The sequence below is a fragment of the Dermacentor andersoni genome, chromosome 5, assembly GCF_023375885.2.
Source record: "Dermacentor andersoni chromosome 5, qqDerAnde1_hic_scaffold, whole genome shotgun sequence".
NCBI lineage: Eukaryota > Metazoa > Arthropoda > Arachnida > Ixodida > Ixodidae > Dermacentor > Dermacentor andersoni.
Window position 1 is genome coordinate 157705448 of NC_092818.1, and position 25834 is coordinate 157731281.

At 50.9% G+C, this 25834-nt stretch overlaps 1 protein-coding gene across 3 annotated transcripts in view; it reads right to left on the reverse strand.

The window, feature by feature from the left end:
• The window catches only part of CdGAPr (GTPase-activating protein CdGAPr), a 269494-nt gene that overhangs the window by 67230 nt on the left and 176430 nt on the right, over positions 1–25834 (reverse strand). For all 3 annotated transcript variants that reach the window (XM_050178971.3, XM_050178972.3, XM_050178970.3), the window contains 2 exons: positions 18602–18686; positions 2270–2737 (listed from right to left, as the gene is read on the reverse strand). In XM_050178971.3, the coding sequence (XP_050034928.2) occupies positions 2270–2737; positions 18602–18686 (553 nt within the window). The remainder of the gene's footprint in view (positions 1–2269; positions 2738–18601; positions 18687–25834) is intronic.

The following is a 25834-nucleotide window of genomic DNA, read 5'->3' on the forward strand; positions in this document are numbered from 1 at the left end:
ATACAGGTTTTACGTTCAAGCCTTTCGAACTTTACGCTTGGTCGGACCATCAAACGCTCTATAAAAGAGATGAAAAGGAGAGAAATCTGCGACCTGCAGAACGGCAGTTATTGCGGACGGTGCTGACCACGGGCATGCAACAAACGGCAAGACAGGTCACGTGATTCGCGCATCTCTTAAAACAGCCAACGCTGATTTTCAATTGTACTTTTAAAGCTATAATCGCAACTCTTCCTCAGAGTAACGCAAGGGCAACACGTCAGGAGCATGTGATTGCACGATTAATTCCAAGATTAACATGACTTAATCAAAACGTGTCAAAAAGGCGGATTACTGAGCGAGTCGGTAAATCACACTGACAGGGCGAACAGGTCATTAAGAAGGGAAGCTTCTTGCGCGAACCCCCGTTTCCTCTGCCTGGTGCTTTTCTGGCAACAGAGATTTCGCTAGTCCACAAACGTCTTGCAGCAGAAGGATAGTATAAGATAGAGCTCGTAGCGACAGCTTGTGAAGTTCTGTCCAACTACCATGTGCTTGATAAATTATTGTGTGGCGTCAGTGTTATTATCGAAGGAAAATATTAATACTGCACGTTAACGATTACGTCGCTATCAACACAAGCAGTTACGTAGAATGTGCTCGTAGTACTAGCTGGATACGTAGTATGTGTTACGTAGTACTAGCCGACTGCTGCCGCACACCTCACCGGCAACCAGATATTCCGCAAACGCATTACAAGCTAAAGCAACGTAGCTCAGGCACAACGCAGTGAAAAGTGATTCGCTCTGCACGCCCCTCGAACTGATTTAGTGATAGTTTTGTGATTGTGAGAGAAGAACAACGCACATTTTGCGCGAAGCGTGCTCTATTACGCGAACTCTTCTTGTTCGAAGTCTGCACAGTTTCGAATGAGCAATGCGGTGCAGCACCTCCCGGGTTAAGCAAGTGCATGTAGGCGAACCCAGTGGATCCCAAAAAGGTATCTGTGTAGTACGGTCGCTATACGCCGAGGTTAGCCAAGACACGCTTCCGCGTGTTCACGAACGCGCTTAACCAAGGTGCCTGGTACGATTGTAGAACTAACGCTCACTCACTTTCTGTCCAGGCAGCCACGGTGACGGGAAAGTTCGGCTTGTGAGTTGGGCAATCTATGGTACCGGCAACATGCTTGTTATAGCCGCTATAACATTAGGAAGGGGAACGTAAAGCAGTAAAGTAGCGCGAAATACATGAACAGAAAAGGAAACAACAGAGCCTGTGTGTATCTATGCGCCTTGAGTCCTTCGCGCTGTTTTATTATAGCTGTTTTATTCTGTCTGCCTTCCTCTAAGGTATTTCTTCCCTTTCGTCACATTCCCTGCACACTGCCGTGTAGGCGTACATATGCTGGCTAATCACTCTGCTTTTTAATAAATAGCTCTCTCTCTCTCTCTCACTTTCGCGCTGTCTTGCCATATTAAAGCAGGGCATGCAACCAGTGGGCCGCCGAGAGACGGAAGGACTGCAACTGAGGAAAACAGTATTTTCCCATCACCCTTTGCACTTTCCTCGAAGAACAATAGCAATGACTGGCCTCCAGGAAGAGGCGGCGCTGTCGAATTACACCGCGCGGTTTCGATCAGGCGGCGAGGAAGCGTTATTCTGAAGCGTTCGGCGACGTCAACGAACCCATAATATGAGGATGTGTGAAGCTGCACCAGGCACGCAGTGCGGGGGTCTCGCCCTTCGCGCAACGTTCTAGTGCGATCTTCCAACATATGCTGGCTTTGTAGAAAGTTCCGAGGCTACAGCGTGTATGACGAGACTTGACTGCGCAGCACGAATTTGGGTCCCAGGCACACCAGAGCTCTGGAGAGTGAATGGAACGATCGTCGCGCGGCGTGGAAACTTTCGATAAGAACTGTGCCTTGTTGGTGCCTATCAAACCACCATACATACCGCTCAAGCTCGCAATCAACTGTAAGCTTTTCCGAAACAAGGCCAGGTTTCTAAAGCAGCCGCCGGTCCCAGTTAGAGGTATCCGCGCTTTCCTTCGTCATCGTCTACAAGCTTTCATGTGTGTTTAGTAACGTCTGCTAGTGCGCCTGTCCGTGCCTTTTACTATGTTATCCGTGTCTTATTTCTTGCACCTAAGATCATTTATAAAAAAACTTGCATGTGTGCTCGAGCAGAAAGAGGTGCGCCACTAGTGTTTACTAAGATGTGGTCAACTTGAAAACGAACTGCATGCGATCCGCGTGCGAGTGAGAAGAGGGTCGCGACCACCGACCTCTCGCTCCTGCGGCTCCTGCGGCAGGTCGGCAGGGTCCGGCAGCTCGGGGAGGCGCGAGTGCTGCCGGTCGTAGACGCATCGGTGCAGCTGCTCGTCCAGCAGCCGGAAGTTGTCGTACGAGCGCCGCAGCGTCCAGCTGCGCTCGCGGCTTGTCACCTGGACCGCCCACCAGTTCGCAGCAGAAGCCGGCGTGCCACCGCCGCAGCTCTCGTTGCTGTGTTGCAGCAGCAGCGTCTGTTGCTGCTGAGTCTGCTGCTGCAGTTGCTGAGTCGGTTGCTGCTGCTGTTGCTGCTGCTGTTGCTGAGTCGGTTGCTGCTGTTGTTGCTGCTGTTGTTGCTGCTGCTGTTGCTGGGTCTGTTGCTGCTGCGGAGTCTGCGGCTGCAGCTGGTTGGCGGGCTGCTCGCGATTCTCCTTGTCCGCCTCGTCGTGGCCTCGCCCGGCGGCGCTCCATTCCACCAGGGACATCTGCGGGGAAGAAGCGCGGAAAGTTTTGTCACGACTCCAGAACATGCATCCGCGTAAGAAGCTCATGCTCGCGAACTTTCATATGCCGCATGATTTAACGTGCAATTGTATCTGGACCACGTGCACATGCCGAAGCGCTTTTGCATAGCGTCGGCAGCTAACCTGACAGTATTAGGACATTGCTTAGTTAGACGCATACAACTTCCGTCTGTGCCAATCAAGCTCCAAACCTGCTTGCCAGCAGAAGCGTGTTTTGGGCATCACGCAACCCGATATCCTTTGCGGCTGGGCGCTGCATTCATGAAATAAGATGTCAAATGGACGCGAGCTGGTCCTTATGTGCACATGTATCGCCGTTTTCCTTTAAACTTCGTTACACATTCTCGCTTTCACGGCTTGCGCGCCTGTCCATCACCACCATCAATGTCAACGGTGGTGCAACAGGCGAGTTTACTCGGACACCGACAGCTGACCTGGACCGCGCATGGGAACGCATTTCACTTTACAAGAGTTTGGGCAATTTTCCGCTTTCACCGTTTCATAAATTGCAGACTATATAGGAGGTGCGCGTGTAGAGATCCGAAGGCGCGCAAGCACCGTTATTAAATGTAAAGAATGCGTTAGATCAGAAGTGATCACGTGGGAGATACCGGGGTCACACGGGGCACTTTCAATCGCGATCGAGCCCGATCGGAATCGAATTTATCTTTTGCGATTGGCTCGATCCTTCGAACAGGCTGTGGAAGGGTCTCCCCAATCGCTGCTGAGAAACTCGATTAGGATCTGGCTCGATGACGATCGAAAGTACTATGTGACTCAAGTCCTAGAAAAGTTAAATGCCACCTTGAAAGGAAGATCAGAAAGGGGGAACAATAGCCATTCATGAGAAATTAAGGTACTGAATAAAAATGAGGCAGGCATCAATTCCGCTTGTTGCGGATTCTTGAACTCGCATAAAGGACGAATATACTGTTTGAATGCGCCTGGCTGCTGGTAAGCTTGTATAGGTTAACATATACTTGTCCCGTACGGCTAAGGCAGCAGTTTGTCGTATCATCCCAACAGCTACAGTACAATACTAAAGCGTAAGTGTATACCTGCGCAATCCTTCTCTGTACGCTACAAACGTAGTTTCCACTGGGCCTTCACTTCCATGCGTTAATGTCGGAAAACCTGCCACCTACCAAACTGCGCATCAGGGCGAATGCTGTATATAGTGTCTGGTACGTGCGCAAGCCGGCCGTGAATTAAAAAGACCTGGAAATGTTTCACATTTGCGAACAGACTCTTGAATATGTCGAGTTTGCTTTCCCGCAGAGAAGCGGACCTTGACTGTGTGCTGCCTTAAAGCGCTCTTTAGCTAAGCGTGGGACAATTCAAGAACGCGTCATCGACGCAGCGATCAATTGAACATGTCGCCATTTCTCAGTAAAAGTCAAGTGCGCACTGTTCTCTCTTGCTACGGCGCATACGCAAAAGTGCCGGCACAGGCTGTCCAGCATGTTGTTGCTGTTGTTGTTGTTGTTGTTGTTCAAAATTATCTGACCGTCGGCCGTTTCGCCGGATCCACGGTGCTCGCGTGTCCAACGGGAGGCGAAAGGGCGGCTGAGGTGCGGTGCAAAGTTATTACGCAGGCCATATATCTGTCACAGACCGCGATAGATCTAGCATCCTATATATAGTGTAACAAGACCTGCCTTTCCTAGTTGTTAGAAAGAATGGCTTGCGCGTTGCCGCGCAGGGACGCTCTTGGGCAGGCGGTGCGCCGGGCACGGGCATTGCCCGAGATGCCTGCAGGCAAGACTGCGTGCAGGTGTCGTTTCCAACAAAAATTATTAAAGGGAACTCTGGCGATCCCATCGTTCAGCTATTACGGAAACGATGGGTATAGCTACGTGGATTTGTCTATCAATTTCGTGCTTGTGGCCTCAGAAGTTCTTCCGGCGTTATTTATTACGCTTTATCTTCCTAAAATTTCGAGCAATTATATTTTTCATAAGCACATGAAAGCGATATATGTTTCTGCGCGCTTGCATAACCGTAACTTATGACGCAACATTTTGTTGAAAATGATCGATTTCCAAAGTCACAAATCAAGCCTGAAGGACGGAGACTAGGCCAAATCCATGTACTATATCCAATCGTTCGTGCGCTGATTGAACCGCCATACCTCGCAGCCAGAAATATTCTGATGCGAGTTTCCCCGAAGTCGGTCACAAAGCCTTCCGAAGTCACCGGTATAAGGCGAGGACCAGTGCAGGAATTCTGGGAGGCGACTCGGTTTCTCCACCCTGACGGCGCAGCCGCGGAACTAGCTCGGTTCGTGTCCGCGGGTTTTGATTCGATTATTTACTCGGCGTCCTAGCAGGAGCAGATGAGATTGGATGTCGCACCCACGCAGGTCACGATGCTACTTTGAAAGCCTAACACGTGTACTCGGTCATGCGTCTGTGAAAATTCAATCCTCGTGTACTGGGAACCGGGGATGCATGCCTATAGCGCTCAGGAGGCGGTCTCACGGCTCGACGATCATGTGCGCAGAACTCGGCGAAACGCCAGTGTACGAGAGGGCCAAACGCGCTTACTTCATTGAAAGGCATAGTGAGAAAAGCAAATAAAGGAAAAGGCACGCTGCCCTGCGTCATACGGAGTTGCTTCTCCGCAGTGTTTCGCACGATACATGAAAAAAATTTATTCGCGTATTTTCTTCGCCAGCTGTGATACCCGCTATGCTCGTGCCACGCACAGGTATAGAAATTTCGATTAAATAATGCACGATACCACCGATTTATTGCCGGCAGGAAGAGGAAAGCCCCATGTAGCTATGCAAAGTTACAACTATTTGCACGTATACATGCTGTAAAAGCACAGTCATGATAACAAGAACGCCTAATTACTATTAGTCACGACTCGCAGCAGCGGTCTCCCCGTGTGAAGTCGCGGGCGGAAGAGAAGGCGCGAGCATATGAAAGCCTGCTATCGTAGCCTTGAACATGTTTCACATACGACGCGTGCCTTCACAAGTCGTGCAGGGCTATTCTGCTACACATCGAGGATACACAATTGAGCTTTCAGCAGGCTTTGCAGGCTCAGAAGAATGAGGGAAAAAAACTGCAATTGCTGAAGACAGTGGGTGAGGCAAAAGCATCCGGTTCAGTGGAGAAACGAAATTTGTCGAAATGAGATAGATGCAAGTCTCTTGGAGGTGAGGCGTGCAGACACGACACAAGAGTAGAGAAGTGGACAACACGAACGCCGACTTCTCTACTCTTGTGTCCTGTCTGCACGCCTCAACTCTTTTTTGCATAATGAATCCTTACCAACTAGCTCAGCTTTCTGTCGTTTTAAGTCCGTTGGTTTCGCTGTGTGGATGATCATTCCGCTCTCTTGGGAATGTTAGGTTGCACATGCTTGGCAGTGGGGAAACGGTTTTGTTCTGAACCGCGACCGCGCGAAGCCTCACGCCGCAAGGTGTATCCTTATATTCTATGAAATCGCCATCGCTGACGTAGCTCGTCGCGCTACATAAAGACTAATGTAAACAGCCTCTACTGACAGTTGCTCTTCGGCATGCGTAACCCCCGCTGTGTCTAAACTGGCTTCGCTACACCATCCTTGCAAACGCGGCGGCTACAAAGGGCTATAGTACGTAGGGGCACTCGCACGAGCTGGTGCACAGTTCGTCCGTGTATACGCGCAATGGCCAATTGCGAGCCGCATTCCCAGCGCACACGCGATGACAGGTCGTGCGCGCTCGCCGTCGTGGGCCCTGCTGCCAATCGCGTCACGACGGAACCGAAAGTTTCGGATGGCCGCGATGGATCGCGCGAGATCGCCCCACGGGCTTGCCTAATAGACGGAAGTTGCGGAACTGGCCGACTGGCACGAAAGCTGACCAAGCGGGCTCTGAAGCAGGTTTTGGACAATGGATGAAGGGCCAGCTGGTGCGCTCTGCAAGGAGGCGCACCACCGGTCAGGGGTGCGGAACAAAAGAAACGCGAACATGCAGAGAGAAACTGAGGCTGGAATGAGATGCTGGAAAGAAATAATAATACGGGCGAAGATAGGTGGTCCGGTGACCTTGAGCCACCCTGGCCCCCTTTCCGGAGCGGCCTTCAACGACCGATTGGTTCCGCGAAGCGTTCTGCACGGCCACCGCTGCTGCCGCAGCTACCCAGACGTTCGCTATACTCACGCTATAAAACCGGCACGCGCGGGCGAACGGCTCCGAGCTCCTCTCATTTCGCCGTTTTGTTTATTCGTTCAGTGCAGCTCGGCTTGCCGTTCCTGTCGGGCGCGCACGCGTGAGCCGACAAAGCGCACCTAATTGCCGTCTCATCAATGCGCCGCTCCATCATTAGGGGACGCCGCGAAACGCCGTCAAAAAAAGAAAAAGGAAAATTAAAAATTAAAAGCAGATCAGACGCTCTGGCAACCAGCGGGCAGTTCGGGGTGCAGAACTGAAGTCGCGGCTTTCCGGCTTCCGGGCGGGGGATGATGCGAAGGCAGTACGGAGAAGATGGACTGAACCACTGGACGCGAAGAGCTGGGAGTGAGAAAACAACACGGACCGACGACGCGAAATTTTGTCGATTTGTAAACGGCAGTACTATATCGGTCTCCGTTCGTTTGACTTACGTCGCTTTCTGTGTGAACTCGGGAGGAACAGCGTTCAATATAAGGGCGGCAGCTGTGGAGAAACAGTTATATATATGCAAAGAGCCGGACTGAACCCAGAGACCTCCGTCACGGACACGGACGCTCTGCCCAGCAAGAAATGCATGTCGCCTATTCGCTCCCACCGTGATCACATTGCGGGTCACCGGTGGGACAGGGTAAGAAAACATATATGTTTATTTTCGCCTCCAATTACGCGATAGAAGATACCATACGTAAGTGCTAGAAGGGATTTGGGTGCTGCCTACGGAATTAAAGGCAGCCTTCTCTTCCTCTTTTTCTTCTCCATCTAAGAGCTGCTTGACGCTTTCTGCAAAACCTTCTGCCTGCCTCTTCTTCCACTTCTGCGAATTATATGGTAAGGCTAAAACTGCTATAAAAAAACAAGGCTTCCACAAAGCTGGGGGATAACCTGTTTTCATATAATGCTTATGGCTGCACTACACACGTACTTACAGATTAACAGTCCTCATCGATGTGTGCGTGACAATCGGAGACCACAGTTTAGCCTGCAGCAGCGACGCCCGCAAAGCAATGAGCGTGCGGTGCACACATGATCACACGCATGCAAAAACACAAACACTTCTACACTGAAGCGCGCTTCACCTCACATGCGCACTTGATGTGGAGAAGCCAGCTTCGACGGACGCTCTTTAGGAGCTGTGCACTCACGAATGGATTGCTTTCGATGCGAGTTGTTGCTGCGACTTTTTTTTTTTTTATGTTGTGGAGGTTGCGACCGCTAGTGAGCACCGAACTCACAACCTCCGCAGATCATGTACCGTGTTACATCAATCCAGCAATCGCAGTAGCCATGCTCCTCACCACCTGCCGGGTACTTACGCAAACCCGTAAGCTACTTAGTTGTGCGAGGGATATGATAGTCATAGAGTAGCGCTTCGAAACGCGATGCGTACATCGTTATCTTCTTTTATCGCTGCCGTCCTGGAACTTGTTGAGGAGAACTTTTACATGTGGCTAGCAAGCCAGTTGCTATTTTGACTAACCAGTACGGTGCGCATATATCTGCCTCGTCTAGCTGGCGCAAATTCAGTGGTAACAGGTAAGCCAACATTTAATGTTCACCAACACTGTTCTCCTCGTAGTCCAAGCGGAGGCGTGCAGAATCACACAAACCAGACGAGCTTTCTGGATTTTGACTGTTGCGCCGCGAACGAAGGACGCAATAAAGGCGATCACACCACATCTGCGTCGGCAAGCGCTTCTGGACGCCTCGATCGACAACGCCAAGCAACGAGCACTCCAATTAAACCTCTCTCTCCAGCCACTTTCGGTGAAAACATTCGGCGAGACCCCCCTGGGTGCATACGGGTTAGGTTAAACCTAATCACCAGGTCGCGGTCTGGCTCTTCAGCGAGGCGCGCCACGTTCCCCCAGCCGCCCACGTATATATAGCACAGAACAGCCTGGCACTGACATTAAGTCGGCTCCTCTAACGAAACATGGCTCCGCCGTCGACCCACGGGATATCCTCGAGCATGCGATTAGCCGCGCCAGTAAAGGTGTAGCTGCTTCGACCTCACGTATGTTTTATTTTTCTAGCAGCGAAAAAGAAAGAAAAGACGCAATAAACGCGCGAAGGCAAAAGACCGCAGCTCCGGTTGCCCCGGCGCTCTGCATACCGCCACGCTTTCCAAACACCTGCTAGCCTAACGACGCATCCTTGGCATCGTCTGGAGGCGTCGAGCGGGCGTCGTGACGGTGAATACATTACAGCGCCAGGGTTCTGGCGTCTGTATACAGAGCAGGAACGCACACAAGGGCCAAAATGAAAAGGATTACTTTCTCAGAAACCGTTAGGTTTCAGTAGGCGACTGATGCGCCTAGAAGAGTGCCGGTTCACAGAAATTCCAGCACGCTGCGAGTATTCCCATCTGGTGCAACATGATATAAACGTTGCCTCTTCTAAGAAGAAGCTTGCAATTCTTGCACGCGGAACGTAAGAAGTTCTGCCAAGGCGCATATGTGCCCTTCTTGAAAACATTCTCCGCTACCTATAAGGAAACTGACACAAAGTTCACCTTCCGATGCTCGCACACTATGGTCACAATAGCGTAGAACTATTCCCTTCTGTTTTTATTCTGCAGGCATCACATGGCTGTATATAGAGGAGCGAAGTCGTAGCGCGTCGCAAACGTTGGCGCACCGACGCTGAAAGTTCTTGTCGCCGCTAAGTTACGTCGGAAATGCGTTTCTTGTGGTCGCCGCTCGACATGGGAAAGCACATGTGCGTCAAATTAATTCTATCTACGGGCGAATTAGGAAGGTGTTGGCTGTGACTGTAGAAAAATTTGAAACATGAGGAAGAGGGATCGTTGGTTTACCATATTTACTAATACAGGAGCGACCTAGACACGTATGGAACAAAACCGTACGTCCGAGTTCATCGAGTCTCGGCTTTATTTCGTACCAGTAGACTGCTTTCTATATTCCAGTGGGCAGAAACTTGGAACCCTGGATGCACCAGATGCCAATTCCCTGTGCATCAATGTTTACAGTGTGAATTGCTAGTCTATACAGTAGAGTAGTCAAATTGCTGGTTACAGACAGCGCCAGTGGTCGCTAGCAGTAGCAGCAGAGTTAAAGGTCTTTTTTTTTTCTTCCTACACCGCATGAACCAATTAAGCATGAGGAATGCGTCCATACGCGGTCTTTCGTGCGGCGTCGGCTTGTACTGCCTTTCTCGAAAGATGGTGATCGAATCGGCTGATTCACCACACCAGACAAGTGTGATTCACACTCTACGTCGCATCGTATGGCATCTATATAGGCATAATAGGTTCCGCACTTCACACGCGCGAGCCGGTAGAGGGGGCCAGTGAACGGGATCGGCGTACGTCCGGCGCCGGAGCCCCAAGGACGACGCGGAAGGGTTGTTGAAGCAGTCGCCACAGCAACGGAATGGCGCAGCTAGCAGTGAATCGCCTGCGCCCGCGTTGGGCGCACGTGAGACAGCCAGCCGAGGTAATTGGCAGCCGCCGGCGCAGTGGCCGCGGCCCGCGCGAGAGAAGCCAGTCCGGTTTGCTCGCCGGGCCAGCGTTGCGCGCGTGCCCCGAGTTCACCCTGGCGGCAGCGTAATCAAGATTTAATGCCGCTGACCGCGGCTGCATTCCAGACCGCCGCTACGGGGCGCGTTCTCCCTCCCGAGAGCGCGCATGCACCCCGCGCAGGAGACAGATTACACGCAAACGCGTGCGAATCTTCTCGTCGCACGAGGCGCTATGCAGCTAGGCCTCTCGCCAGCGCCGTCTTCCTCACGCGCCTTCTCTCCTTTTCCTGCAAAACCGATCCCAAACCACGCCCCTCGATTTAAGCAGCGCCGTGAGCCGTCAACGCACTCGACGCACGCGCGCAACAAAGCAAGACAACGCCTTTCACGAACCGGCACCGCGTCCAATCACCGCGCTGGGACGAGAACGGAAGACCTTGCGCAACTTCTTGTACTCGCCTCGCCACAGGACAATCGTGGGAACGCACGTAAAATATTATCAACGAAAATAAATAACGGCAACAAGTCTCGCTTCTTATTTTAGTTCGCAGAGACTTGGGGTGCTAGCTGCAAACACGTACACGCGTAGGTTCAGTGGTTTTTAGCGCGCGCAACACGAGCCTTGAAGACGCTGTATGAGCAACCCGTCTACGTTTAACTTCAGCGAGTAAAATAATCTGATATCCGAACTTTGTCACAAGTGAGATTCTCTCTTAACAGCTGTTAAGTCACCCTCAACTGTCCAGACATACTCTCAGCCCGCGCACAACGCCTAAGTGTTGGGTTTCATTGCTCGAAAGAGTTTATTTTGGTTTGGATGAGGGACAAATGCACATCGGCATTAGCCAACACTTCGTTTTTTGAGCTCAAACTCCTTCAAAACGGCGGCAGCACCCTTCCTTTCCCGTTCAATCCTCAATTCGTAAGTGCTTTCTGTTCTTGTCCTCCTTCCGACACACGTTAACTTGACGAACCATTTGAACCAGCCTCTTGGTCATTTGTACAGTCAACGTATGATTTTTAGTACTCCCTAGGGGCCGCGAAAACATACGAAAAATCGGGCAGTTCGACAAAATGAATGCATGTCTTTTAGTGTCCTTAAGGACTAAAATCGTCACAAGCACACCCGAAAAAGCTCTGAATGCCTGCCAGTACACTTATTAGGCATATCGGTGCTGGTACTGTGACCAGAGATGGCGAGTGCACACGTGTATAATTTAGGAATACATACAGCGTCCCGTGACAATTTCCCCTTCCCACGCTTGTTATGTTTCACCGCAATACTTTCGCGTATGCTTGACCACGTAACACTACTGTACTAAGGCGAAGACAACTTTCAAAAACCGGCATTATGCATAAACGCACTGTGCTTTCCGAGCCTCGAAGCTAATAGCGAGGACCACAAAAGTGGAATCGCACTGTTGACAGTGGCGAATTCCTTCATTGAAAAACACGGCACCGAACGGCAAGAAACTTAACGGCGAACGTCGAAGCAGCTAGGCCTAGCGCTGCCGCGGTGGTGGCGACGGCTGCCAGCGGATCTGCGTGCGAGAACGCCGGTTCGAGGCGACGAGGTAATCAAAATGGCGGCAGTGGTGGCTGTGTTTGAATAATGCCATTTCAGACCAGCGGTCACGGCAAAGTTTCTGGAAAATCAGACGGCGAAGGGTTCTTGCGTCCGAAATTTCAGACGTTCTTATACATTGACTCCATGGAGTACGTGGTGGTGCCGCGAAGCTGTCCGAATTATCGGGCGTCCGGAAAATCGGTCGCTGACTGTACACTGACAAATCCTCCAGCCGAGGACACGGCGTCAAAGTAGATTCATTACGATTCCTTTCTGTTACTCCAGCCAGCATTGCCGCGAATTTCGTTCCCTTTAAATAAAATTACAGCTAATTTTCCCTGATGGAAGCACAAATTCCCTGAGATTTCCCCGAGTATTTCCAGACTATTCAAAATCCCTGAGATTTCCCGGCTTTTCCTGTTTTCCCGGTTGGTAGACATCCTGTATATGCTTCCCGTGGCCATGGCTTAAACAAGGAACATGAGAACGTTTAAATGATCCTTTCTCACGCCATCACTGTAAAACGACATGACGATTCTCAATGGTGATAACAATGGCGCGTGATGACTTGCGGTGATGAAGAGGACGCTTCAGTCACTATTTGAGCAAAGTTGGCTCAATGGGGAACCAACGCTGGAGTTTCGAACTGACACACATCGCGCGTATTGTTCAGTCATGCAAATAGAAGAAAATGGCCAGCGGCGGTACTGTACAAGAAGCCGTGAAAAAAAAAAGAAAGCTTGAAAGTCGTAGTTACTTCTGCATGGTCAATCCACAACTAGAAAAGCCGTATATAGCCCTGTCATTCTATTACTTTTCGTGAAACCTACGAGCATGAGAGACGGCAACGCTGGATGCAGGCAGGTGTGATCACATGCCGCTTCAACAATTATTTCTACGGCTCCTCGGACAAAATATCCGTGTGCATCTGATTTAATTGAAAGCGAAATGGCAATTAGAATATATACAGCCGGCATTTCTTTAGGGAGCGCAAAGAGTAACATTAGCGCCTGCCGGCGTAAATGCCGCAGTGGGTTTTCTGCGCTGTGCGCCTTTGACAGTGCAAAACGACAAGGCAGTAAATGAAATTGCTACAAAGACAAAATCACAGCCAACGTAAAAGGTGAACACTTCACGTTTACTGCAGAAACAGCGCATCTCCGCGACCGGGGACACAAACGTTGGCTGTTTTGGATATGTAAGCTTCTATTCCAGACATAATGATGTGCGCTATAGAGTAAAGTTACTCGTAATGTTCATTTTATTAAAAGCGACGTCTACAGTGAAACGTTTAGCACCAACGAGAGTTCCGTTACAAGTCAAGTTCGGCTGTATAAGCACGGCTATACCGATGGCGAACCGCCTCGACCACGCTCGCATTGCCGCCGGCGCCGCAAATATCAGCATGTTTTCTTTTTATGCAATTAATTGCGAGGAGAACGTAAAGCGCCAAGAACGGTAAGAAAACATTGCGGCTTGGGAGCGTGAGTGGTTTGTACTGAAGCGGCATCAGGCTACAGATTCAAAGTAAACCAGAACAGGCCTACGCATCGACCATATCGACGGCGAGCGATCAGCGGTGGTGATGCTGCCGGCGACGCCAGAGCGTAGCCGCGACCACTCCCCTCTGTCGATGAATGACCATGTCGCTGCACCACAGAGAGATCCTCTATGTGACAAGCATATGCCGCCGTTTGCTAGCAAGACCGCCGTCGGCCGGTAGTCCGCGAACCGCAAATGGCATGCGGCGAGTTGCCGTGCCGCTAACGTAGAAGCGCCTTTAATTACGGCGCCGTGTACATCATAACTAGTTCCAGATAAATTAACGTCACTATGCATGCTTACAAACGGGTTCTCTATTATATCGTCTAGAACATCAATAAATGGAACAAGTGTTCGCTGGAACAAATTCGGACGGTGTCTATAAATACCTTCTTCGACTCGTGAATTGTCTTTCGCTTGAACCACGAACCGTCGTTGTCAGGCATTGTTTTCTCAAGGCAGAAAACAATTTGCTGTATGCAATACTTGCCTTTCTCGAGTTATTTTGATGAAAGAACTCTTACGGCAACTCGATCCTTTTGCAACTGTATCCCAACACCATCGGCAGTATACACGCTCCCTGGTGGTGGCGGCTCCTATGTGTTACGCGCAAGACATAGGGTGTTTTTAAAACAGAAGTTTAACCTCGATGATCGTAGCCTCTTCACCGTTTCTAATATTCATACTGACAGAACCGAAAACGAATAACCCGCCAAATTCGCTAAGGTTACAGTTCCGTAAAAGGTTACAGCCTCGCGAAACGTAAAAACAAGGTGGTCCTTGCGGCCCTGCGTTTGTTCGGGAGTTTAAATATTACGGCGCTTTCTCACTCACGGCGCTGAGGGCCGTTTTTCACGAGCGCCGCCTGGGCACCGCTGGTTTCCCATGGGTCAGTCGGGCCGCACACTGCGTACCGCGCAGGAAAACATGGTCCCCATGGACGAAGGCACTTGCACGTCCCGAAGACAACTGCACGAGCCAGAGCACGCGATAAAAGAGGCGCCTCTGAATAGCCTCTCGCGCTGCAAAGCAGTTACGCATAATTGGAATGGCTGTATCAGGTTCGACGGAGCGGCGTACCGGGAAGCGATGGAACGTAACGGCGAGATGATACTTTGTATTTCGTCTATGCTTGATTGATTCTCCCTGCCACCTCTCTCTCTCTCTCTCTCTGATTTCCTTCAATTTCTTCCCGTGCAACTCGGCAGTGCGCACTCGTCTCCTAGAAGACGAACCGCGAACGCGACGCCCGAAGCCCACCCGGTCATTCACCAGCGATATCTGCTGCGCTGCAAGGCTTCTGCCGGTGTCAGAATGGTCGCGAATCAGGAGACGCTGAAAAGTGAAACACGTGCGCGCGCGGGTGTGTGTGTGTGTCTGTGTGTGCACGCGCGCACGCAGACAGACACTTTCTAGAGCGTTGAGAAACGGGAGTTGATGTTGGAACCTGTCCAGGGGGAAGCTGAGAGGCGGGGAGTCGGAGGAGGCATGCAGCAAGCCCGGGTCACGCAGCTGCAGCCAGCCATCTGCGCGAACCGGCCGGGTGCCGTGTCTCCTCTTTGAAGCCAGAGAGAAGCGCAAACAGTGCACAGCCACCCCGCGGGTCCCGCCGGTGGCCCAGTCCCAAGATAGAAGCTCTCGCAGGAAAGATCGCCGAGCGCTGCAAGCTCGCTGCGAAGGGACCGCGCGGCCCCGGATGGAGGATGCACTGACGAGGAATGGAAGAAAGCGCAGTTGCTGGCTGTAGCAGGAATAAGCATCGTCCCCGGAACGCAGTCCTTTCATTACAACGCGCTCTGCTTGTGATTTCTTCACTGAGGCAGAATACGAGAGAGCGAGAGAAAATGACCACGCGGTCAGTGGACGCTTGCAGATAAGGCTGCAGAGAGGACAATCAATGTGCCAGTAAGTATACGTTATTAATCGTCCGCCAAGTTGCTTTAAGCGAGAAACAAGCCTTAGAGCGCAGTAGTAAACCAATCTTCTCAAAGACCTGTACCGAACAGATTTTACTTGCTTGGCTTTAAGTATAGTGGCCTATATAGCATCAATTTCGCGCACATAATCCTGTCCCTTGACGGGGGTACCGAACGCACGCCTCTTCGTTTCTTCTGCTTTGCCTTGAATGAGACAGTTAAGGTCTCCGCGACGTACATGTGTTCGAATTTCGTTAACAAGCAATATTTCTACTGCATTTTGAACGAAAGAGCGAGAGCGGAAAGCGTCCCTTCGCCAACGTTAAGGCGCGTTCTCGATGTCTCCAAAGCACGGCGTCTCGGAAGACCTAATGGCCCGTTCACACTGAGGAATCCGGCATCTACAGAGAATGGAATTCTCCAGCCGCCGAAAAGCGTGTCGTTCACATTGCTTGCGCACCGCGCCGCCGGAACGAGATACAGCGCCATCTGCCCCATAAAGTGCTAACCTCCAACCAAGCGCGGTATATCCCGGATGTTCGCGCAGCTCGAAATTGCGCAGTTGTCTCCGTTCGCGTCGAGTTCGTGTGTTAATTTAGCGCGTTGCTTGAAAAGGCAATGATGAACCCTGAGCAAGAAGAGGCAGTACTGCTGGGCCTGTTGGCAAGCACCTTTCTGGCGATGCGTGACGCGCAGAAGCATTCGCCGAAGAGACGACGCCACCGGCGTTGCTGGGTTCGTCCTGCTTTGCAAGGGCGCGCGTGGCTTGGTCACGCCACCTTGTCAGGTCGTTTATACCTTGTGCTTCGCGTGGTACTTGTCGAAAAGGACGGGGCGGTTACGCACCAATTCGATGAGCATTTCCGATGTCGCGACGCGTTCAAAGACTGCGATATGACGAGAGCGTTGGGCTTGGCCGCCATCTTTCGAATTGCTGAGACGCGCTCCGATTGGTTCGCGGCGAGGCAATCCGGCGGCAGCTGCCGCAAAAATCGGTCCGGGAGCGATCGGCGCGGAAGGGGCTGTTCCGGCGGATCTCGCCGCCGCCGAACTGGGTTCCGCCGAATTGGGCGCCGCTCCAGACGCCGAATGCCTCAGTGTGAACGCGCCATAAGAGCGTCGCTTTTTCAAGCTTTAGAATTCGGGCGATCATCCATGGCACATCGCAAGTTAGCAGTGCTCAGTTAGCAGTTAGCAGAACGTGGCGTTCTATACAACAGTTCTATACAACAGAAAGTACGGCGACACACGGGTAAGTCTATTAGTCATCGCGGAGCACGCAACCAGCATCGGCGCACAATCATCTTCAAAAGTGGAACGAACTAATTGCGCAACGACGGACAGCCCGCGCAGTGGACTCCACCAGATACGAATGCCAGGTTCGTGCACAACCGAACAACGACCAAAGAAGGACAGGCACACGGCGGCCCGTGCACCGAGAGTGCTCACGTTTTCTCCGGTGGGGCGGTAAAAGGAGTGCTCCGCAAATAAGGGCACCGCCAGGAGTGGCTCGCACGCGTGTTTACCGACCATCTCGGGTGCAGCCGGCGAGTATTGCCGAAAGCACCATCCGAGCGCGTAGGCGGGCACCTGCTGCGTATTCGTGTGTATTGCGGAAAGGCCAGCTTGCCTGGACAGTGTCGTGACGCGGACGGCTGTTCTAGTGCGCGGATGGTGTTTTCCTGATACTTTTGTCACGTAGAGTGACATATATATTTCCGCTTTCTCTTTTCTCGCTTTAATCAAATCCTGCTTTATCCCGCAACCAAAATGCGTCAGAAGCCAGCTCGGCCATCATTCGCCGCTGCATGTTACGTGAAAACGCAGGTGGAGGAACCAGAGGCTACAACCACCTGTGGTTGTACCACTGCTTTGTACCACGTGTGCGCTTGGTGAAACTTTGCTGGTTTATGTCAACAAATTAAGTTGACTAGTCGGTCCAGCGTTCGACCTGTATACCCCATGCATCTTGTGTATGCGATGTATTCGCTGGTTTTCGTCTCAATTGACCAGAGGTAGAGACTGCAAGATGCTCGGTAAATACGGGGCGAAGATGGATATGATGACCACAGCGCTGTTGGGCTCTTCCAACGCGCGCAGGCGGACTTTCTCGGACCAAACACTGGGTCGACGGCAGCGCGAGTTAAAAAGAAACACTGCAAGCGGACGAAGGGGGAAAACGGGGGGGGGGGGGGGTAACTAAGAGAGTTCAGGAAAAACAGCGAGTCAGAAGCCAACGGGTAGGGCTTACATCGTTTGCGAGGTGTGCGGGAAAGCGAGACGACAGCGCAACGCTCGCTGGAGCCGCCGGAGTGCTAATCGCCGCGACGTCGCTAGTCCGCTGCCGGTGCCCGCGAGCCATTCACAGTCCGGGCAGCGCCAAACGAAGGAGAAAGCGAAGGCTGAGAGGCAAGGCGGGCGACAGCGGCCAGGCGCCGCCACAAAAGACTCGCGCGCCGTGTCTCATCACGCCGCGGCCCGGTGGGTTTCGCGAGCGTCGCTGCCGACAACAATACGCGGCCCCAACGGCCCCGAAGCGCACATAACGAGAGACGACGCCGTCCGCTTTGATAGCATCGGCGCTAGGTCGTGACGGCGCGAGCGAGGTGGTGGTGGCGGCAGCCAGCCAGCCAGGCCAGCCAGCGGGAGCACCGAGCAAATAGTAGCAGCGCGTATACGCACAGGCTCTCCTCCCCCCGCAACGACGAGGAGAAGGAGAGATAAGCATCGGCGACGGCTACCGAGAGCCGCGAGGCTGACGACCGCCACCTCCCCACTTTCTGGCAGCCCGACTCTCCGCGCCTGGGCTACTGACCCCTCCGGCAGGGCCGCAGACACGGGGCGCCGAGCTCCTGTAGCGCACTGACGATGAGTAGCTTGCGATGACACGAAGCTTGCCCACCTATTGACATTACAACAGTCACTACGAAACATCAGGCCCCGCGTGATTTTATACATGCTGGCATAACACAAATGTGATTTGGCGATGATTACGCAGCACAACGTCGACTGTGACTAGAATTTTTTTTTTTTCAGCTGGTGTAGGCTTGCTCGCGCTCGGCATGGCGTCATAAGTGGGTGACGCGATTTCTCTAGATAAACTTTATGCAAAAGACAAGACCATCGGTGCGTTAAAGAAAGATCCAACTCACCTGGACTGTTCCCAGGTCCATCATGTCGTAGTGAAAGTGGGCGCATTCTCCCAGCTTGGGGAACCGCGTCCCGGTCTCGGCGTTCCTGCAGGAGAGAACAGCCACACGTTTACGTACGAACAATTGCAACCAAACCCGAGACACACCAAGAGGCGGTTTGTTCGCCTCGCATCGGTCATGGATGTGTTCCAATTCTTAACAGCATTGAAGACACTCTACTTTGACTATAATGCCTATGATAGAGTTAAGGCATTCTGGTATCACCTTGTACATTATAGGCACTACATATTACTACCGACTCGGCTAGCCCCTTTACCGCGTGTTCATATAAACTCCTTATGGGATGTGATGTCGATGTGTAGCCATTTGCTCAAATGCCAATGAATCTTCGCATGAGGTGTAACCCTTCGCGTACAAACACGAGACATTGACGTCGCTTGGATGAGTGATGAAGTAATTTCACTGTGATTAAATACCGAACTAACTTTAGTTAATTAGTTCTTTATGATGCAAAAGCAACTGACGCTATGATGTGCAAACCACAAAGTAAGGATTTGTAGTTAGAAGAGCTATGAAGCAACAAAAATCATTATTTCGAAGTTTATTTAAAAAAGAAACCATTGCCTCTACAAACTTAAACACATCGTATAGAAACAGAAGAGCGTTTTCTGACAAGGTCACGAAGTGACGAAAGTGGTGCTAGTGCTTTGTCGAAACCACGAAAGTATTTCTGTATTTCCTCATCCGATTAAGTGCTCTTCGTTGTGTGAACTGTTCGTGTTACTTCGTGGCATGACAGCATATACGCAATGTGTGCATTATAAGTTACGAGAAGTTCTCTCGCGTTGCGAAGCGCGTTTGTGCGCTCCCTGGCAGCGCTATTTCCGTGCTATCATCTAAACGCCACTGAAGTAACAAAACTATACTAAAAACAAACGATAAGCATAAACGTATCAGCACTGCAAGCTGTTAGAAATGGAATTCCATATTCTGGACATAAATTGTCCGCTTTCTCTCACTCTCTCTTTTTAACACATGCGCACAGGACACGCTATAGAACAATGGATATTCTGGCAAAAAAAAAAGAAAAAAAGAAACGAACCATTGCAGCGACCTTGCAATGGTCTGCTTTCGGCGACCGAATGCGTCTAGGACGGAAACATTTTGTTATTCGGCAACGCCAGAGCAGCACCTCTATATTACATGGCACCCCTTTCACGTCTGACAGCAGTGGATGGGGCAGACTGGCACCGTCCTTGGCGAAGAAAGCAGACTTTCGGAGAGAAATGACAGAAGAGCGCCAAAAACGAAATCCAGCGGTCACCTACACGATGAATTTTAGCGAGGTAAAAATGGCTCGTGTCTGTGGCCGCTGGATTTCGTATAGGTAGATTTACCGACGGGTGTAACGGTTCGTGCAACCGACAGCACTTTTGTCGACAGGTACGAGAAGCTTTCCTTTTAAAGCGAATCTTTCTTCACGAATCTTCCCGTACTTCGGTAACCGTGGCTGCTGCTGTCTCGCCCAGTAGCTCACACACAGGATAGCACTCATACAACGAACCGGTCTCATCTGTACGACCCGCATACAGAGCCGGAGGTGGCCGGCTCCGTTCTGTGCGGAATTACATAAGCAAACAACAAACGATGCCTAAATATCCTCACTGTAACAAATATAAGCCTTCAAGCGCATAATTCATTTATTGAAGCTGTGCTTTCTGCCCATTTTTATGCCTTTGACGAGTCTGGTAGGTTGGCTTCTTGCCGAATAAGGTGGCCCGATGGTGAAGCTACTGCAATAGTAAGCTGGGCCGATTCCGTAGATACTGCCGTCGTGTAATCCGCGGTCGCGGAAGTCACGTGGGGGCTTTCCGCGTTCTTCTGCTTTGGCGCGTACAGGCACATAATCGCTATACGTGAAAACGCGCTTTCTAGCACTTAACTAGGCGCTTCGCGAAAGCTTCACCTCACACAGATTCCAGAATGTACGCTGAATCTGCATAATATTTATGTACTCTATATAGTCACTCTAGAAGTGGTCGCACGGAGACTTACTGTCACATTCGATGCTTCCTGCCAGCGGGCTTATGCAGGAAACGGGCGTGCTGACCGATGGGCACCCAGCAGGTGGCGCCGGCATGCAAGCACGTATAGGCTCAACAATTACACCGTTTCTCAAGAGAAGCCGGAACGGCTCAATCTCACTCTCATTCCACGAAGGAGCGACAACAGCGCATGGGGAAAATGGGCTTCTCCTAGCTGTCTTAATCGATCGGGGCTCGTATGCAGCACCGTACACGACCACGCCTTAGGAATAAGAAAAGCGCGCGGGAAGGGGAGGGAAACGAGAAAAGGACACCCGCGCGCGCCGGCCGAGAGACGCAAAGTGCGCAACTTTCAATCTCCATTGCTTTCTCGTAAACGCTTCGCGCAGCGAGTGGCGACAACGCAGTCTATAAAAAGAGTGCAACCGGGTGCGAAACATGAGCGACGGCCGCTGCACCACCAGGCCAGGAGCACCCGCACGAGACAACGTAGCCGCACGAACGCTCCAGCACGACTGCTGCGACCGCGACGTGTGTAGCGAGAGAGAGCAATGAACTGCGGCCGCGGCAGCAGCTTGGCGAGCAGCAGCTGAGGCGGAGCGCGGCAGCTTGATATCGAGCCAGCATTTGCGGCTAAGCGGTAGAGGACGAACTCGAGTGGAGGACGGGCGGAGGGAAAGGGAGTGGCTGTGGAAAGGGCGACCCACTCGCGCCTCGACGACAGCCACTTGCGGGCCCGAGTGAGTGCTCGAACCCAGGGTTCGGCTCGACGAAAGGCCTCCGCAGGCGAGCCAGCTGGCCTAGACGTATAGATATCGTCACATCTGCGGTTAGAGCGCTCCGTTTGACCGATGCGACGAAGGTGAAAGAAAACGACGCTTTTGTGGTCGCCGCACACGAACAGTTTCTCATGTTTGCGCCTATAGTGACGGAAAATTACCACCGGACGTGTCTGTACAACTATTTTCATGCATATGACTCGATTGTCATACAAACTTACAGTTATTACGTGTTGTTACATACATAAAAATGCGGCATGAACAGCCCAAGATGACGGTACACCAGTGCTTCCGTAAATGTGTATAAGGTACTACCTCCACCAAATGAACTAGAAGAAAGGGGGTTAACCGAGGGGCCCGATTTTTATTAATCATATCATCAGAAGCCAACAAAGACGCCAAGGACAACATAGGGGAAGTTACTTGTGCTTACTAATCGAATTAAAGAAATTATAAATTTATGGCAATCAAAATGGATGAAAAAACAACTTGCCGCAGGTGGGGAACGATCTCGTGTCTTCGCATTACGCGTACGATGCAAAACAACTAGCCGCGCAGGTGGGCAACGATCCCACGTATTCGCATTACGCGTGCGATGCTCGCATCGCATACGTAATGCGAAGACGTGGGATCGTTCTCCACCTGCGCGGCAAGTTGTTTTTTCATCCACTTTGATTGCCATTAATTTACATTTCTTTAATTAAATTAGTGAGTACAAGTAATTTCCCCTATGTCGTCCTTGGCGGCTTTCTTTGTTGGCTTCTGATGACACCTCCACCAAAGTGTTACTTAAATAAAATATAAACTACGACTATTTACATAATTTATTTACATGTACAAGGACGAGGCTCTGGACAGCTCACACAATAAAAGACACTTGCTAAGTTTAGCAAGTTGGTATATTACTTAAAGACAAGCGTGCAAGCACATACACAATTAAGGCGCTTGTGTTGTCCTTTCCGTTCCTACTGGTGTCCGTGATTGCACACCTGTTCTTAAATAACTGAACGACGCTGTCGACATAAGCAATGCGGCCGGGTTGAGAGCGACTCTCCTGAGCTCAGAAAGCACCAGGCGCGCTACAGGACGAGTCTTCTTAGAAAAGCCTTAGGAATGTGAACCCAAGTGCCTCCAGAGGCTGCTATCTCCGAAACTTAATCCGAACGTTAGACCAGCCGATAACCAAAACATCAACCGAGACAAGCACCTGCCGAGACTAGCTGTATCCAGACGAGAAGCTTGCCGTGCTACAATAACCATCGTTCGGTTCATCACGTCCTCTGCAACATGCACCCCCTGCACTCCGTGTCTCGCATCCCTATAGAGGCAGCTACCACTCATTTTCTCTCCAGTCAGCTATACTGCCAAACCTATTACGTACACGAGCCCTCGCTCGCGCCGAGAAGCCCGTCAGCCATTACGCAGCGCCGTTAGCTTCGACGAGCGCGCAGGTACGCCTAGGCTTCCGTATATATACTTAATCACACCGAGGGCCCCTCCACAGTTCGATAGCCATAAGGCACTCGTCAGTACGCATGCTTAGATCACTGCCGGTGATGCAAAGAAACGGCCCAGAGACTGCCGTCCCGAATCACATTTCGTAAATGCGTTTTCGACTTCGTGACTGGCGAGCATCGTTTACGGCAGTGCATGCCTGCTTCAAGGCGATCTTGGAGGCGCTCACTTAGGAAGCCGCTTGCTCTGCTCTCGCGGCTGTATATATGCGGCCATTTAAATATGTGACGACGCGGGAAGGAGGGGGGGGGGGGGGCGATATACGCGTACCCATGCAGTGCATAGTACATGATAATCGTTTTAACTCTCAAGGCCCCACGGCGGGTTTCAAAAAGAGGGTCGGTGCTTCGGACGACGGCAGACTCGCTGTCACTGAAACTGTTGCAATGCGTCGTCGGGAAACATATGCGGGGGGAAAAAAAACGACTCTTGCGTGGTTCCGCCAAAAAATAAACCACCAAAAGCAGTAGAGGCGAAATGAACGCACGTCCGATGGAGTCGGCAGCCTCGTCACGATCACATTTGTCTTGAACAAATGGGATCTTTTCAAGCCGCCAAATCGGCCTCTTTTAGATATAGGTCGTAGAAGCAATGTCCCTTCGCAGTACGTAGAAGAGTGCCGACGATTTTAGATAAAATCCTGCACGGCCCACGAAATGACCTTTCGAAGTACAGTGACGCATTGACCGGCAGCAAATAGGCATGTAAATAAATAAGCGAAGTGGAGAACCGCTAAATATTATGTACTAAATATGTACCTAAAAGAAAAGTACATAATGCAGTGCTTCTCATTCATTTCACCTAACTGTCGTTCTTCGAAAAGAGTCTGTATAGTGATTGCGTTATGGCTGCTAACTTTGTAAAGCTCAACTCGAGAGATTTTGACTTTTAGCACTGTCGTATTAAACGGGCGCCGCGGACTCGACTATAAATAGTTACCGGATCATGGCAATGAGATTACGAGTGACAATGTGAACAGGCATTTGACCTCGTGAGAGCTACCTGCCTAAATGATAGTTCCTTAACATAGGTTATGCCGCGGTCACCCTAAAAACCAGTTACGTTTCTGACAAGCTAGGATTCCCGGGCTTTTCGTTTTTGTCACAATTGTAGTGCTGCAAGTCTGCTTGCTGAGCGCGTTGAGTCCCCTTCACTTCAGCTTTCGGATATTATATGACATCTCCGTTTGGGCCTCTGTCTGCACACTGATGCTGTACCCTGGTGGTTCTCTATGCGTCTGTTTGACAAGGTCGACGGGCTCGCATCCCCTTTCCGCAGGGCTAGCGACCACTCTACTATATAAACAGAGTGTCTCAGCTGACACCGTGCAAAGCCTGAAAAAGAAGAGAAAAACAATCTACAGAGCGTTACGAGAATGCAACTAGCATAGTTATATGTTCCCTGTCTTCTTGAGCAACTGAAAATATTTTCGCTATGAGCCCAGATAATCAATTAACAATAATTAACAAACTCTTGAAGTACAGAAAAGCGACATCTGGAATAGAGAAACTAGAGCCTATGGAAAAATATCCAAATATGTTTTTCGGTTATGATAGTTGCTGTGGTTTTAATTCTTTCCAGGCTGCAAATAAGGCGTGCGAGATCTGCAAAAAAAAAAAAGTACCACGCGACTCGGCACTTGCATTGTACCAACGAATGATCTATGCTACACGTAGACTTACTGCATGAAGATACGTTAAGCAATAGAGATTTAGCAAATACAATGGTCTTGTCTTTCACTTTTCCCCAGATAGCTTGCCCGTTGAAGCAACGAAGCAAACGGAGCCACTAGATGTGCGATAAGCTATGCACGGTAATTCTTGACGCTCAGTCAAAGTTCTTGCTGTTGACAGACAGCGTAAAGGGCGAGGGTAGGACGCCTCAATGCGCGCGGTCTCCGCCCACCGAGGGTTTTGGCGGCGGATGACGATACATCGAAGACGACAGTGCTGCCATCGCGTGTCACTTTTGCTAGCGGCCTATTTATGCCTTCGGTCTGCGTGCAGCATCGATCATTCGTTCGCAGCATGTTTGAGGGCACTAATGTCAATGCGCGCAAGCGCCTAGTCACGTGGTATACCTTTTTTTTTTTTTCAAATCTCGCCCGTTTTCTTTTCAGCCCGAACAAACTCAAGCAACAGTAGCTGTCATAACCGACAAAAACTATTTGGATAGTTCTCAACAGGCTCTGTACAAATCCTCCACTGAAGTCGTTGCGTTTGAAGCAACACTTTAGAAGTTGGTCAAATAATTACTATTAATGAATGCTCCCGTCCAGATTCAGCCACACGCTCAAGCGGCAAACACGGGGAACGTTTCACTAATGTTCTTGGCGCTGCGACATCCGGCGGCAATCAATTCCAATTAGGCTGTTAAAATTATGGGGTTTTACGTGCCAAAACCCCTTTCTGATTATGAGGCACGCCATAGTGGAGGACTCCGGAAATTTCGACCACCTGGGGCTCTTTAACGTGCACCTAAATCTAAGTACACGGGTGTTTTCGCATTCCGCCTCCATCGAAATGCGGCCGCCGTGGCCGGGATTCGATCCCGCGACCTCGTGCTCAGCAGCCCAACACCATAGCCACTGAGCAACCACGGCGGGTGCCGAATTAGGCTGTTACCATAGATGAAATGTGTACTGTAATTAGCAAACTACGGCGACAACATTCTGGCCGGACTTACAGCGCTGTGTCCAGTACGCAGTGCAAAATCAGCGCGCCGACGCTGCGCCCGTGGACCGACGCCACATTCAAAATACGCCGAAAACAGGGTTCCGTTCGTTATACCTGAAATGATTGCTTCCTTGTTTATATATGCTTTTCAAGCACGGTGGGCGGACAGCAGCAGTGAGTGCACCTGTCCGCTTTTCAAACTGTGTTGTACGGCGTCGA